The sequence below is a fragment of the Littorina saxatilis genome, linkage group LG8 (assembly GCF_037325665.1).
Source record: "Littorina saxatilis isolate snail1 linkage group LG8, US_GU_Lsax_2.0, whole genome shotgun sequence".
Classification (NCBI taxonomy): domain Eukaryota; kingdom Metazoa; phylum Mollusca; class Gastropoda; order Littorinimorpha; family Littorinidae; genus Littorina; species Littorina saxatilis.
The window spans coordinates 40,454,818-40,470,187 of NC_090252.1; the positions used below are offsets into that span (position 1 = coordinate 40,454,818).

The 15,370-nt window shown below is 43.7% G+C and overlaps 1 protein-coding gene and 1 long non-coding RNA gene across 3 annotated transcripts in view; both read right to left on the reverse strand.

Annotated features, from left to right (window-relative positions):
• LOC138973551 (uncharacterized) overlaps positions 1-15,370 on the reverse strand; it is a 495,333-nt gene that overhangs the window by 88,359 nt on the left and 391,604 nt on the right. The window lies entirely within an intron of this gene.
• LOC138973526 (uncharacterized) overlaps positions 430-15,370 on the reverse strand; it is a 22,535-nt gene continuing 7,594 nt past the window's right edge. The window contains exons 7-10 of one of the 2 annotated variants that reach the window (XM_070346245.1): positions 6,358-6,573; positions 5,482-5,619; positions 4,245-4,373; positions 430-1,237 (exon numbers count right to left, since the gene is read on the reverse strand). In XM_070346245.1, coding sequence (XP_070202346.1) covers positions 1,182-1,237; positions 4,245-4,373; positions 5,482-5,619; positions 6,358-6,573 — 539 coding nt within the window. In that variant the 3' untranslated portion in view covers positions 430-1,181. Of the gene's footprint in view, positions 1,238-1,908; positions 2,026-4,244; positions 4,374-5,481; positions 5,620-6,357; positions 6,574-15,370 lie in introns of those variants that run through there. The other variant, XM_070346244.1, reaches the window with a different exon arrangement.

The following is a 15,370-nucleotide window of genomic DNA, read 5'->3' on the forward strand; positions in this document are numbered from 1 at the left end:
TCCCCTCCCTCCCCCCCCCTCTCTCTCTCTCCCCCCTCCCTCTCTCTCTCCCCCTCCCTCGAGCTCCCTCCCTCTCTCTCTCTCTCCCTATCTCTCTCTCTTCTTTCTCTCTCTCCCCCTCCCTCCCTCTCTCTCTCTCTCTCTCTCCCCCCTCTCTCTCTCTCTCCCTCTGTATCGCGCTTCCTCTCTATCTCTCTCTTGGTCTCTCTCTCTCTCTAAAAAAACAAAACAAACTTATGTATCTCTATATACAGTAATGTGTTAAGTTTGCTTAATAGTTTTTTAATAATATTGTTTTTTGTTCCGGTTGACCTTATCTGCGGGCGAGGGCTGGATGTAAAAAAGCTTATGTTCTTGCTTATCTATTACCTTCGATAATAAGATTTTGTCTTTTCTTGTCTTGTCTTGTCTCTCTCTCTCTCTCTCTCTCTCTCTCTCTCTCTCTCTCTCTCTCTCTCTCTCTCTCTCTCTCTCTCTCTCTCTCTCTCTCTCTAAAAGACGAAACAAGATAACAAACATCTAGCAAGCAAACCAAGACTGAATAGCGTAGGAACAAGCAAAATACATGTGAATACATTGTAATGCGCTCAAGAAAACATGTTACGTACCATCTAACATTATTTAAAAAGAAAATACTTACTTATCCATCAGAAGTATGAATTACTCAATGATAAACAAGTGAATTCTATTTTAAGATATATGTTCGTTTACTAATAGCTAATAAAGTGCTCACAGTAGGCAAGCAAAATATCACAATCATGAAAAATGAACAAAACAATACACACACAAAATGTGCAAATGGTGAAGCATACACACGTCGTTCAATGAACATTTGATCCACAGTGACGACAATTAAGGTTTGCGTGAGACAAGCGGGTTCTTGCGTGAGGTACGACGGTTCTGTTTTAGGTACGAGAGTCAGTTTTTGTGCTCGGTACAATAGTTCTTGCGTTATAGTACGAGGGGTCTTGCTTTAGGTACGAGGGTTCTTGTGTTAGGTACAAAGGTTCTTGCATTAGGTACGAGGGTTCTTGCGTGAGGTACACATTTTCTGTGTTAAGTACGAGGGTTCTTGTGCTGGGTACGATAGTTATTGCGTTAAAGTACGATAATTCTTGCGTTGGGTACGAGAGTTCTTGCGTTATAGTACGAATGGCTCTTGCTTTAGGTACGAGGGTTCATCAGACTAGGTCCGACAACGGAATGGCAGTGTTGTTGATGTGAATGTACTCGGCATCTGAAAGTAAAATAAAAATCGATTTACATAAAGACCTCCGAACGGGAGTAACATTTCAACACATCACGAAGCCAGATTCTTTTTAAAATTAAGTAATGTCGGGAAAAATTAACAACCCTGATTTTGCATCATGAATGTCAATTGGTTGTTTTTTTTAATGTAATCGAAGCCTAATCGTCTGTAAAAATAAGAATAAATAATTCATGAGAATGTGGCTAAGCCGTTGAACTGTGGTACATCGTGTGTGTTAATGTGTAAGGATGATCTGATCTGAGCTAAAAGCCTGGGCAGATCGGCTTTAGTGGCTGAGATGATCATTCATACGGGAAGGACTGTATGCTTAACCCCTTCACTGCCACAGTATAACAGCATTATTCGAACGGTATATGGGAAAGAACTGTGTTTAGAACCCCTACAAGTACTTGGACAGTGGTTACCTCCCATTTAGTTTTCAGAAATGTCCTGAAATGTTGTTGACACAAATCCCACGTATGAGATACGGTTATGGGCGTAGGACAAACCGAAAATGACCACGTATTACATACGGGGTGGGCAGTGAAGGGGTTAAAAAGCAACCTCCACACAAGAACAACCTACACACACATCCTCAGCTACAGCCACAACAGCAACAACATTAAAACTTGATAATGTAAAGGCACACTCTTCTCATGAAAACAATTGGGCTCACCATCTCAGATCTGGGCAGGCCTTTAGTTACATAGGATAAGACCGCCCCTCCACTTGGTCACATACCAACACGTAATGGTCTGGATGCACACTGTGCACAGCTGGAATGTGGTGAATTTTTATATGATAAAAACAAATTCCAACTCATCACAGTGTCGATTTTTCGGCATGTGCAAAAATCGAGGGACGGTCTTGCTTGATCCTATGTAGAAGCCGGTGTAACACGACATTTTTACTCCACGAAAAATTTACTCCGGAGTAAACATTTCCAGGCATGGGAATTGAAAATTGTAAAAAAGGCTGAACATTTTTAACTGAAGACGCGAAGCGTCAAGTCGACGGCGCGAAACGCCTAGCCTTACTAGGGGGGTCCGGGGGCATGCCCCCCCGGAAATGTTTTTCTCCAAAGAACCCAGATGGTGCAATCTGGTGTCATCTGAGCTCCAAGTTTGCCATTAAATTCTGTTTTTAGAATCAGAGTTTTTAGTACCAATTTTTGATTTTTTGAAGAAAAAAAATATATACATGTATAATATGGTTGAAATTTGTTAAAAAATTGATCTGTTGAGACAAACAGGAAAATGTAACTTGTAACACAATCGAATCTGGTTTACTTTCAAACATAAAAGTTACAAAGGCTCACCAATAAGAATTGCCTACTTAAGTTACTTTCCCATGATCTCTTACAATGAGTTCTAAAAAAAGTATAAAAAAAAGAAGAAAATAAGGCTCAACGCATAGATTTTTCTTCGATTTGTGGGTTAGCGGTTTGGGTACCAGCCCAGCTCCAACCCTTGCTTAAATTTGGTAAATATAGTTCGAAGATTACGAATACGATCAGCACAGTGACATTCGAATGGAGAAAAACTGAAACAGATGCGCAAAGTTCAGATCTAGAGCGGTGTTCTTCGCTTGACTTGAGCCAAAATCTGTTCTTCTTCTGCCGTATAAAATCGAAGGAAAATCCAACAATTCAGGAGCACTGTGCCTTACTTGAGCAGAAAAAAACCCACCTGGCAAACGTTGATTGTTCTTCAGAGAAGAGCACGTTTCAATGTGCTTCTTCCTGCGGAGATGGTCAGTAACAGTTAGTAGGTGTTGCAGACGATGCACATGCTGAACCACGGACATCAATTTTTCTAAATCGGGTGCCGACGCGCTGTTTGTCTCAATTCACTTCCACAACAGCCGACACCCACTCCCATTTCCATTTGTTCGCGCATCCAGTGTCATCGAATCTTTGACCACGTTATACAACACGCGCGATCGACATTTTCACTGGTACACTGCGTTCAATCACTTCAATGCTGTTGCGTGCCCGCGAATCCTATAGCGTGCCCGCGAATCAACAGCGAGCTGTTTCACTCAAAGTTCAAGTAACTTAGGCGGGCGGTAGCAGTGCGTGAACAAAGTTTTCGCGGGCTTTTGCGCTAAAGCAAAAGTAACCGGTGCTTTTTTTTGTGTGCCTCCCCCCTTTATTTTTTCGGCGGACACTTTTGCTTTTCCGGCGGAACAAACAAAAATTTCGGTGGAAATCCGCAATTCGGCGGACAATTCCCATGCCTATTTTTCGTACGAGATTCTTACTCCGAGTACACCTTTCGTACGAGAAAAGAACTCCCCAAGGCACGAACAAATTACTCCATCAACGAAATTTGTACTCCCCATTTTTTTTCTCACTTCCAGTAAGAATCTCAGTCGTACCCCTCATTGGCATGCGGGCGAAGGGATAATACCAATATGTGATCTCGCGCAAACGAATGTCGCGCTACCCCTCCGCCCACCCCTTCCACACCAGGACTAACAGGGGACAAGGGAGTAAACATTTCGTACACCTGGCATGGGAAGTTAAATTGCTCGTGTTAGGGTGAAGTGATTTATTCGTTATTTATTCGTCAGGGAAGTAACATTTGTGTACGAAATGTTTACTCGGAACTCACCTGTCGTGGGGAGTCATTTTCTCGTGTAATGGGGGAGTACTTTGTTCGTAAAGGGAGTGACATTTTCGACGAAATTTTTACTCCGGAGTAAAAATCTCGTGGGAGTAATTTTCTCGTGTTACACCGGCTGAGATCTGGGAGAGTGAGCCGAACTGTTTTCACAAGAATGAGTGTGCCTTGAATAAGTGTATGACCTACAGTGAGACCCCCCCCCCCTTTCATACCCCCCATTTTAAGACTCCCTCCCTTCTAAGACCTTGCTTTCTCAGACTTTCCATTCATAACCTCTGTAAATTTACCCCCGTTTTAAGACTCCCTCCTTTAGAAGACCTGATTTTGTCCGATTTTTGGAGATCTTAAAAGGGGGGGTTCCACTGTACCTTTCATCTGAAAACCAGATGCCAGAAAACTGGCCTCCGCCGCCTCTGCTTTTTCGTTCTCAAGGTTTTCCTCTTCCTCCTCCTCCATCTTTTCCTCGCTCTTGGTGTGCTGGCTCGAAGGTTTAACCTCTGGATAGAAGCAATGGACACGACTTCATTAAAGACGTTTTGCACGGGTGAATTGGCATGACTCTTTCTTTCTTTCTTTCTTTCTTTCTTTCTTTCAGTGTGTTTGATCTCATGAGTCTTTCTCTCGTTATTGGTTCATTTTCAATACCCCCGAAATAAACACCTCCCCTCTCTCTCTCTCTCTCTCTCTCTCTCTCTCTCTCTCTCTCTCTCTCTCTCTCTCTCTCTCTCTCTCTCTCTCTCTCTCTCTCTCTCTCTCTCTCTCTCTCTCTCTCTCTCTCTCTCTCTCTCTCTCTCTCTCTCTCTCTCTTGCTCACAATGAACGTTTTTTGATGTTTCTGGAGGGAAAGGAAGCCTCTCCTTGAACGAAAAAGGTAAATTCGACAGCAAGCTGTATAGGCAATGAAGAGATGAGGGGGTGAGAGGTGCGATTTCTCCTCGGATTTCATGATGATCCAGATGCACCCCCCCCCTCCCTCCCCCACACAAAAAAATGCGTTTGGGAGTAACATGCTTAAGCCAGGGGGGTAAGGGGGGGGGGGGGGGGGTTGCGCGACCCCTATAACCCCCCTAGTCCGGCCCTGGAGAACTTGGTTTTCTTGAATTTTAATTTATTTCATAAACTACTAGGTTTTCTTGAAGACCTTATCAGAAACTACTTAGGACACATACACTCAACTAAACATTCTTGTCTCGTTGTTTCTTGAAAACCTCATCAGAAACTACTCAAGACAAATACACTCAACTAAACATTCTTCCTCTACAACAAGAGTTCTTTTTAAATGCTAGTGATTTTATGTTGAAAATGTACAAACACCTCCATGCATCCAAGACCTGTTCGAGCGTCCTCCTGGTAGATCTGGGCTTTTAAACTATACGCTACCACTCCCACGCATTGATTTACATAAATCCAGTTTATCTTACTGGGGATCGCTTGTGTGGAATTCACTAACAATATACTGTAAAACATGTCAAACCTTTCGTCTTAGGCATAAATTTCATCTTTAAATACACCTATATAATACACACTACTCACAAATGTAAGAATAACTTGTTGCTGTCTTCAATCTACAGCTAAATACATCACAATAATGAATCCATTGCTTACTGCTTTGGGTCGACAAAGGCGCATGCATTGTTTCATAGCGTGTCGGCGGTAAGTCCATACTGATGCGACTCATGTAGGTGTGGTCCCGGCATGCCTTATCATCATGGCTGCCACCAGCTGCTACGTCACTTCCGCTGGCTGTTGAAATTTCAACTTCAGTTCATTGTCTGTACATAACCCAGTAAGAGCTCTCGACTGCATAATATACCGTACACGAAAGTAAGAAAACTAGTGGGGGGTTTTCGTATGTTAACGAAGATACCTATTGTAACCGAGTGCCGAAACACCACAATCACCTTTGGAGGCGAAGACGGAGTCCAATCAAACAGGATTGAGAATTTTAGAGCTTATTTCTAAGCCCTATAAAACCTGTTATGCATTCGGAAAGGAATCCATGAACATACAGAGAGACAAAAGCCGCCAGACCCCATCACAAACAGAACTCTACAATCCACAGGTGTTGCCTTGCAAGCTATAAATAGCTCGCAACTTCTAAGGCGAACAACTCTGCAGAGTCTCATGTGAATGGCGACGGTTTTCTCCCTGTCACACTATTTTGTTGAATTGTTTTTTTTAATTTTTTTTATTTTTACAAGTGGACCACATAAAAAATCACCCCATCAACAATTGACATACTGACCATTTTCCTCAGACCAGGTTGCCTGTATTGAGTAATGCCATTGGTGATACGATAAAAGAGAAAGAGAAAGAGAGAGAGAGAGAGAGAGAGAGAGAGAGAGAGAGAGAGAGAGAGAGAGAGAGAGAGAGGGGGAGAGAGGGAGACATACACACGGCACACACATACACACACACACTACCAATACCACCACCACCACCAAACATTAGACAACCAATTCATTCAACAAGATAACTCACCGTTCGCAAAAGGCACAAGGTAAGAGGCAGTGTCGAACGGAGATGCAATGGAGGTATAACCCCCATCAGGCTGCGAGTCAAAACTTCGGGAACTTGTCTGCGAAGGCACACCATTAGAAACAACGGCGGTGTTTGGACGGTGACGGTTATTCTCGCAGTTTCCCACGTGATTGTGTGGGAAGTCTGCTGGGTCGTAGATGTGGTTGCTGATCGAGTCTGAAGATCAAAATCATCGCGAGACTCAGAAAAGACACACACCGACAGGAAGATAGAGACAGACAGGCATTGAAACAGACAGTCAGAAATATAGCCAGCCAGACAGCCAGACAACAGATAGGCAGACAGACAGACAGACACAAACACAGGTACACACAACAGACAGATAGGTGTACAGATACTCAGATTCTGTACAGACAGACACATTAACTCAAAGTCATGATTGCAACAACTTTCGTACCTGAACTAAATCATTCGTTCCCGTGTTTTTTCATTAAAACTTTCTTTGCCATTTAAAGGTACTCAACTTGGCACATTGTTTTGATCAAAGATTTCTGTTAGGTCTCGTGATCGCCGGTCAAATAATTCTACCTCCAAAATCGACCATGAAGAATAGGCAATCATACAAATGTGACCCTCCACCACGAAATGAGTCGCATGTTACCTCGCGCGATTCTGCGCTAGGCTTAATAAGTCCAGGGAGTGTCTGGTAACAGTGTGAGGGTCACCTTAGTCACAGGCTTATAACTCAAACAGTTTTCGTTCTTTTCTAAAACGGTTTTCACCACTGGATAGAGCATAAACAACTCCTTATGAAAATGTAAACATATCAAAAATCATGCTAAGGTGACATGCGACTCATTCCGTGGTGGAGGGTCACAAATGTTAACAACGGCCTGAAGGCGGAACGTTGTGTTTATTCGTAGATAATTCTTTAGTTTGGGTACGAAAGTTGTTGCAAGGATGTTTGTGTTCAGTTTATATCGACACCTTCGCCCAAAGACTTACTCCTTGGGCCATCTTTGCTCTCCTTCTTGCTTCTCTGTGACAAATGGATTGTACATAATTCAGTATTGGATGGTTTAAACAAGTGTGTACAAATTGGCTTGCCATACTTGTAGTATCACTACTTGACGGCGTGGCCTAGTTTTGTAAGGCGTATCTTCATTGGCTGCTGTAGCCAATGAGAGAAAAGAGGTTAGCTTTGTGGGATGTGAAGGGTAGAGCGTGCCCGACAGTCGCAGAGGACAGGCGTGTTTTTGACTGATGTCTCCACGTTGGGCTATAACGCTGCTCACCGAACACTGAGGTCGAACACCGTAAGACTCGTGTTGCGGAAGAATCATGAGTGGTTCTATGCTGTAAAGATATAGGTATTTATTGAATTGTATTTTGCTCAGTAATATTGACTGGTGAAATGACTGTGAGAGTCATGTTGTAAATTGGGTTGGAGAAGCGTGAGCTGTGTCAGCCATTTTGAAAAGGAAGGTCGTATGTTCTTTTGGTAATGAAGTTACTTGTAAATGAGCTGGTGTAAATAATATAACCGCATAAGTTAGTGGACGGATAGTTGAACAGTATTGAGAAAGAATAGCAGTATTATTTCGTAGAAAAGTTTATCTAACAATAGATCTAAGAATTGAGACTTATGGTAGCCTAAACTTTTTACGCAGCACCCCGGTCGGAGTGAGGGATGGCACCACTCGACAGCGGGAGAGAGAGAGACGGGCATTCCCTCCTTAGCGCTACGAATCGTTGATTGAGAGCGCAGGGTTGTAACAGCGCTGGAGTACTGGAAACTGGTGGAGCCGCACCCCATAGTCACCACGAGCGGTATTTCGTCGTGGGTGGTATGGATCCAGGGTATGTACCCTGTAAAGGATTGATTCTTTTTGGTTCATTAGAAACACGCGAGTGCCGAGACTACTATAATCACGTCACGCGGGTCCGAGATTACCGAGACTATCTACGTCAGAAAGATGTACGTCATTTCTTTCAGCCACAATTCTTTCTTTTATTGCAGACTTCGAAGGAAAAGAAATGTCGTGTCTGATTAAATTATTTCAACTTGTAGTTCTTAGCGACGAATTGTTTATGCAACCGAGTTGTTTGTGCATCGCTAAGCAACTACGTAGAAACAGAAACGCCGGAAGTAGAAGAACAGGCCGTTGAGATCAACAGACCAGGCAAGTCGGAGAGCTCCAGATTCTCGCAATTAACTAGACGTTACTAACGCTGCAGAGAAGGAAGCCGTTATCCCAGAGGGAGAACCCGTTTCGCCGTCTTGGAGGGTTCGTACACGGGAAGACGAACAAGCAAGACATCACCGACAGAGCTGCGTTTTAGAAGCGTCATTTACGTCATCGTCGTCATCAAGTTCATCGTCATCATGTTCCTGTAAACATGGGTCATCATCGATAGTCGAGAGTCGACTCTGCAGACTGTGATCATCCACTGTAAATGGATCCATCGTCGTCATTATAAGGAAGTACATTTATATATTTGTTTCATCACCTCCAAGTAACTAAAGAACTTTTATCGTCGTCATTTGAGATTGTATGACAATGAGCCACGTTTCCGGAGAATGATATTGATTTCAAAATCAATGAACAATAACCATAATTATAGTGTTGTGAAGTGAAGAACTGAATCTAAGATGTATAATGCATGACCTGAGTCAACCTTGTGTAAGGTCGAGGAGCCATTAAAAGAAATTATAATTCATGCTGTTGATTTCTGTCCTAAATTGCCTTGGACAATATCAGCCGATAGCTGAATCGTAATTGTAATCAAAATATGGGATTTTAGTCTTAGGAAAGAAAAATCCGCATAACATACCCGCTTAAGTTTGTGGAGTCACTGTATGTGTGAACTGCCACCGAAGGAACATAATCGTAAGATTGTGGAGTCACTGTATGTGTGAACTGCCACCGAAGAAACATAATCGTCAGAAAGATTGTGTGAGACGAAGACGTCGTCAACTAAGTATTATGTGACAAGTGAAATGTGCGTAAAGTGAAACTGTGTTAAACAGGAACCCTAAACGTTAGAAGAATTGTGTGAAACGAGAACTTCATCTAACGTGAGACAGTTGGTCTCCGACGTGTTCAAGATATCATTCTTCTTATATATGAATGCAAGTGATTTGTAGAATGCATGAGAAATAACATATTTGTATTATTGTGTTGATGTTACAATACAGGTACGAGGGCAAAGGGCATTAAGTGCGTTCAGTCTTTGTGCCTTGTTTGAGTGTTGTGTGTGAGTCCTACCATTTTCTCTGCGGGTTCGTGTGTTCAGGGAGAGTATGCGGCCGCTGCTTTCTCGCAGGACAATAATCACAGAGGTGGTCAGCAGTCCCGAGGGTTTGGCTCTGGTTTTGCTGGACGTGGTGGTAACCGGAATAACTGGAGCTATGGAAGAGGTAGTTCTGACGCTCAGGCACATTCACCAGGTGATGCGTATAGTACTCGTGGAAGTAGACGTAGTCGTGCAGGTGGTCGTAGAGGTGGTTCATTCCAACGGAGTGGAGATTCTTGTAACTTATGTCGTAAGAAAGGTCATTGGGCAGTAGAGTGTCCATGGCGGAACAGTACTAATCCTTGCAAGAGATGTGATCTTGGGGGTCATGACAAGAGAACGTGTCCGTTTGTGGTCGGAGGATGGAATATTATAAACAAACAGAGTGAGTCAGGAAATGCAGTTGTTCCAGATGTCGGTTGTTCAGTTACACAAGTGGTGGGGAGTCTGCATTTAGATCACGGTTGTGTCAACGACGTAGCGTGTTCAGTACTCCGTGACACAGGTGCTACGATTTGTGGTGTTCGTAGTCGATTGGTGTCAAAAGACCAGTTTGTCAGTGGTACTGTCGCTTGTAAGACGTTTGGTGGAGAAATACACACATATCGCCAAGCGAAAGTGATGGTTCAGTCAACTTATTATTCAGGGGAGTTAGTCTGCTGTGTTCTGGATGATCCTGTGGCTGATTTGATCATAGGGAACATTCCGGGGATTTCGGAAAAGGTGGCAGAGTGTTCTCCTGTTGTTGAGAGGGTTGCGGCTGTGACTACTCGTGCGCAGGCCAAGAGACGAGATCTTCCTCAAAAACCTTTGGTTGAGGTAATTGAGGATTTGGCTGTGTCACGTGATGAACTCATTCGGTTCCAGACTGATGATAGCAGTTTAAAGGGTTGTTTCTCACTTGCTGTGAGTGGAGAATCAAAGTCAGTGGGAGCTGCGACATATTGTTTCTACAAGGAAAGTGGAGTTTTGTACAGGCAATACCAGGCCAAAGACAAAGTTTTTTGTCAGGTGGTAGTTCCAGAGAACTTGCGTTCGTCTGTGATGGTGACTGCACATGACCAGTTACTTGCGGGACATTGTGGCATTCGGAGAACGTTGTCGAGAATTCTTGGCAAGTTTTTTTGGCCAGGTGTTTCTGCTGACGTAGCTAGGTATGTGAAAAGTTGTGATATTTGTCAGAAGACAGTGTCGAAAGGAAAGGTGTGTCCTGTCCCACTGGTGGCCATGCCACAGATATCAACTCCGTTTGAGAGAGTTGCCACTGACCTTGTAGGTCCACTTTCTCCCCCTTCTGAAGAAGGCCATAGATACATTCTAACCTTGATTGATTTGGCTACAAGATTTCCGGAGGCAGTTCCCATGAAAGAAATCACGTCAGTAGCTGTTGCTGAAGCTCTTCTGTCCATCTTTGCCAGATTGGGGTTTCCAAAGGAGATTTTGTCTGATCAGGGTTCGCAGTTCAACTCTGAACTCATGAAACAGTTTCATGCGTTGTGTGGTACGCGTGCTGTGCGAACTTCGCCATATCATCCACAGGCGAATGGGACTGTAGAGAGATTTCATGGAACTCTGAAAGCGATGTTGCGAAAAGTTGTCCATACGCAGCCGAAGGCATGGTATCGCTATTTGCCAGCGTTACTGTTTGCATGCAGAGAGCTTCCATCTGAAAGTACAGGGTTTAGCCCTTTTGAGCTCATGTTTGGTCGCTCACCGAGAGGTCCCATTTCTTTGATAGCAGATTCGTGGTTTGGTTTTTGGTTTGGTTTTTGGGGTTTAATGTCTCTTCAGCAGATGCTAGCTGCTATTCGAGACCGATGCAGTTATTTTCTTTTCCCTTCATATGGCAAGTTCTACTTTTCAGACTATTTACATTCAAATCTATCACTGTAAAAGAAGGTTCTAAAAATTAATAATTTTCACTTCTGGTACTTTAAATCTTGTAAAAAATCTTGATCTCTTTTAAAAAGTTAAAAATCTTGTCCGGGGGAACATCCCGGAATAAAACCTTCAGTGTTTCCGCATTGTAGTGTTTGTCTCGAAATTCTTGAACGTCTACACATTTTGTGAGAACATGTTCTAATGTCCATGGTTCGTCACATCCAAAACAGTATGGTGGATCTTCACCTTTCAGCAGATACGAATGTGTAATGTGACTGTGCCCAATGTGTAAGCGACAGAGAACTGTCTCTTCTTTCCTATTGAGGCGACATTGGGGTAGGCTGTCCGACAGCTGGGGGACGATCTTATGAAGTTTATTTTCTTCACATTCGTCCCATTCACTCTGCCATAGGTACTTTATGTACATGTTGGTGCGAGTTCTGAAATCTGAATGCTTTGTGTGTTTGTCAGTGATGAGTCTTTCTCTGGCTTCTTTAGCAGCTTGATCAGCTGCAGAGTTGCCTCTAATTCCAACATGGGATGGCACCCATGCAAACACAATCCTTTTGCCTTCTTCAATCAGAGATGCATGTAGCTCTTGGATTTCGACCAACAGTGGGTGGTCTAGCTGAGTTCTCTTCACGGCGGTAAGAGCCGATAGGGAATCCGACAGAATCAGGAAGTCTTTCTTTTTTGACTGATATACCTGTTTCAGAGCTAGCTGTAAAGCTTTCAACTCTGCAGAAAATACAGAACTGTCATCCGGAAGACGGGCCGAAAAGGCCCTATCGAGTTTAGGACCTGTGACAGAAGCTGATGCCACTTTACTTTCAGCTTTGGACCCATCAGTGTATATTCGTTGATGGGAAGGAAACTCGGTACAGAACTGGCTAAAACACTGTTTAAAAATCAAATCATTTGTCTCTGACTTCTTTAACCTTGTCAGATCGAGTCGAACAACTGGATCTGGCAATGTCCATGGAGGAGTTTCTGTCCATCGATTTTCACTAACATGATCGAGTTTTATCTTTGATTCGGCCAGATGTGACTGAATCCGAGAAGACAGAGGTGCTCGATCATTTGGGTGACTTTCAAAAAATTCAGAGCATTGTGGTTGAAATACGCATTGGTAGGCTGGATTTGTAGGCATAGCTTTCAGTTTCAACACATAATTTAGGGTGAGTTTCAGGCGTCGCAGCCTCAAGGAGGGTTCTTTGGCCTCAAAATATAAGGACTGTACTGGAGACGTCCTGAAAGCTCCCAGACAAAGACGTATACCCTGGTGGTGTATTGTGTCTAATAGCCTTAGATTGGATTTTGCGGCTCCAAGCAGATTCGTGGACTCAAGGTCCGAATGCTGATGATGCTGAGGCAAAACCTATCTATGCGTATCTGTTTGAACTAAAAAACATCATTGCAGAAACGTGTGAGTTAGCAAAACAAAACTCAGCAGAATCTTCCAAGCGAGGGAAGAAATACTTTGACAGGCGTGCGAGGCAGCGTACATTTGATGTTGGGGACGAGGTGTTAGTTTTACTGCCTACTAATACCAACAAACTACTGATGACATGGTCTGGTCCATACCAAGTTCAGGAATGCTTGCATCCAGATTACAAGATCCTGATAAGAGGTCGATCAAAGATCTTTCACGCGAACATGTTGAAACAGTATTTGCGGCGAGGCGTTAGTGCTGTTGGGACAAGGATTGTGATACGTCAGTGTCGGGAGGCAAGTGTGTCCCTTGGAACTCGATCACTACTTTCAGGGTTTCGACCGTCTCTGATAGTGTCCCTGAAAAAGCAAAGAGGACTGTTTTACCAGTCTACGGACCAGAGAGACCTCCATTAGTGGTAGCTGATACCATTGCTGTGGTACAAGATGAAGATGAGTTTATTCGTTACCTACCTTGTCCGTTCCCATGTCATCCTCCATGAAAGATGAAGACATATCGTCCATAGACTTTGACAAAGGACTCTCAGAGATGCAGAAATCGAGTCTTCATGATGTATTTTCTGAGTTTGCTCAGATTTTGACGACTTCACCGGGTTCATTCAGTGGAGATCTCTTTCTTGATGTCGAACTGACCACAGATGTGCCAGTACGACGACGTGCTTATGATTTACCATTCTCTTCAAAAGAAGTGGTTGAAAGAGAGCTGCAGACTATGATCGATTTAGGTGTGATTGAAAAATCCAAATCTGCATACTCAGCTCCTGTGGTTTTGGTAAAAAAGAAAGATGGTGCGTGCCGATTTTGCATTGATTACAGAGCTCTGAACAAAGTGACTGTGTTTGACGCAGAACCTATTCCAGATGTTGACGAACTCTTTACAAGACTGGCTCAGTGTTCTTATTTCACTCGCATTGATCTCACAAAGGGGTACTGGCAGATTGTTGTAAACCCCGTTGACAGGCATAAAACAGCGTTTGCTACGCACATGGGCTTGTACCAATGGATCAGAATGCCTTTTGGTCTTGTGTCAGCTCCAGCAGTTTTTGCTCGCATGATGCGTATGTTGAGGCTTCAAGAAGTCTCCGGCATGAACTTCTTTGACGACATTTTGGTGCACAGTTGTTCTTTTTCTGCCCACTTGAAGCATGTGCGGGGAGTTCTCCAGAAACTGTTGAAATTCAACCTCACCGCCAAGCCGTCAAAGATTTCGACAGGTTGTCGCAGTCTTGAGTTCTTAGGACATGTTGTGGGAGAGGGAATGCTTCGTCCTCAGGAGGAGAAAATCAGAAAGATTCTTGCAATTCCTACTCCTACCACCAAGAAGCAGGTCCGATCTCTGTTGGGGTTGTTGAGTTTCTATCGCAGATATGTTCCCGGATTCGCAACTCTGACAGCACCGATTTCGGATCTGGTTAAAGACTCGAGTGGTCGAACCATACAGTGGACGCCTGCCTGTGAGGATGCACTGGCAAAGATAAAGCAGATTTTTTCTGAGTTTCCGGTTCTACAGTTGCCAAGACTAGACCAGTCTTTCGTACTCAGAACTGATGCCAGTGGGGTTGGTTTGGGCGCAGCTTTACTGCAGGATTTTGAAGGAACATTACACCCAGTTGCAAGCAAGAAGCTGTTGCCACGAGAAACCAGATACAGCACGATTGAGAGAGAGTGTCTGGCAATCGTGTGGGCTGTTGCAAAATTCTCCAAGTTTCTGTGGGGAGTGGACTTCGTCTTAGAGACAGATCATAAACCACTCACTTACATACAGACGTGTCGGTTCAAGAACGCGAGAGTTTTGCGATGGTCACTCTTTTTGCAGGAGTACAGGTTCACTGTTGAACCGATACCAGGAACGCGGAACGTGTTTGCTGATTTGCTGTCGCGGTCAGATCACGACCAGTTTGTTCCGTAGTGGAATGCGATATGGAAATTGTATTGCAGTGAAGTAGTTACCCTCATTCACCTGTTATCCTAAAGAAAAAATAACCTCGGTCGGTCATTTTTTTCTGGGAGGAGGGGGTAATGTGACAAATGGATTGTACATAATTCAGTATTGGATGGTTTAAACAAATGTGTACAGTTTGGCTTGCCATACTTGTAGTATCACGGCTTGACGGCGTGACCTATTTTTGTAAGGCGTATCTCCATTGGCTGCTGTGGCCAATGGGAGATAAAAGAGGTTAGCTTTGTGGGATGTGAAGGGTAGAGCGTGCCCGACAGTCGCAGAGGACAGGCGTGTTTTTGACTGATGTCTCCACGTTGGGCTATAACGCTGCTCACCGAACACTGAGGTCGAACACCGTAAGACTCGTGTTGCGGAAGAATCATGAGTGGTTCTATGCTGTAAAGATACAGGTATTTATTGAATTGTATTTTGCTCAGTAAT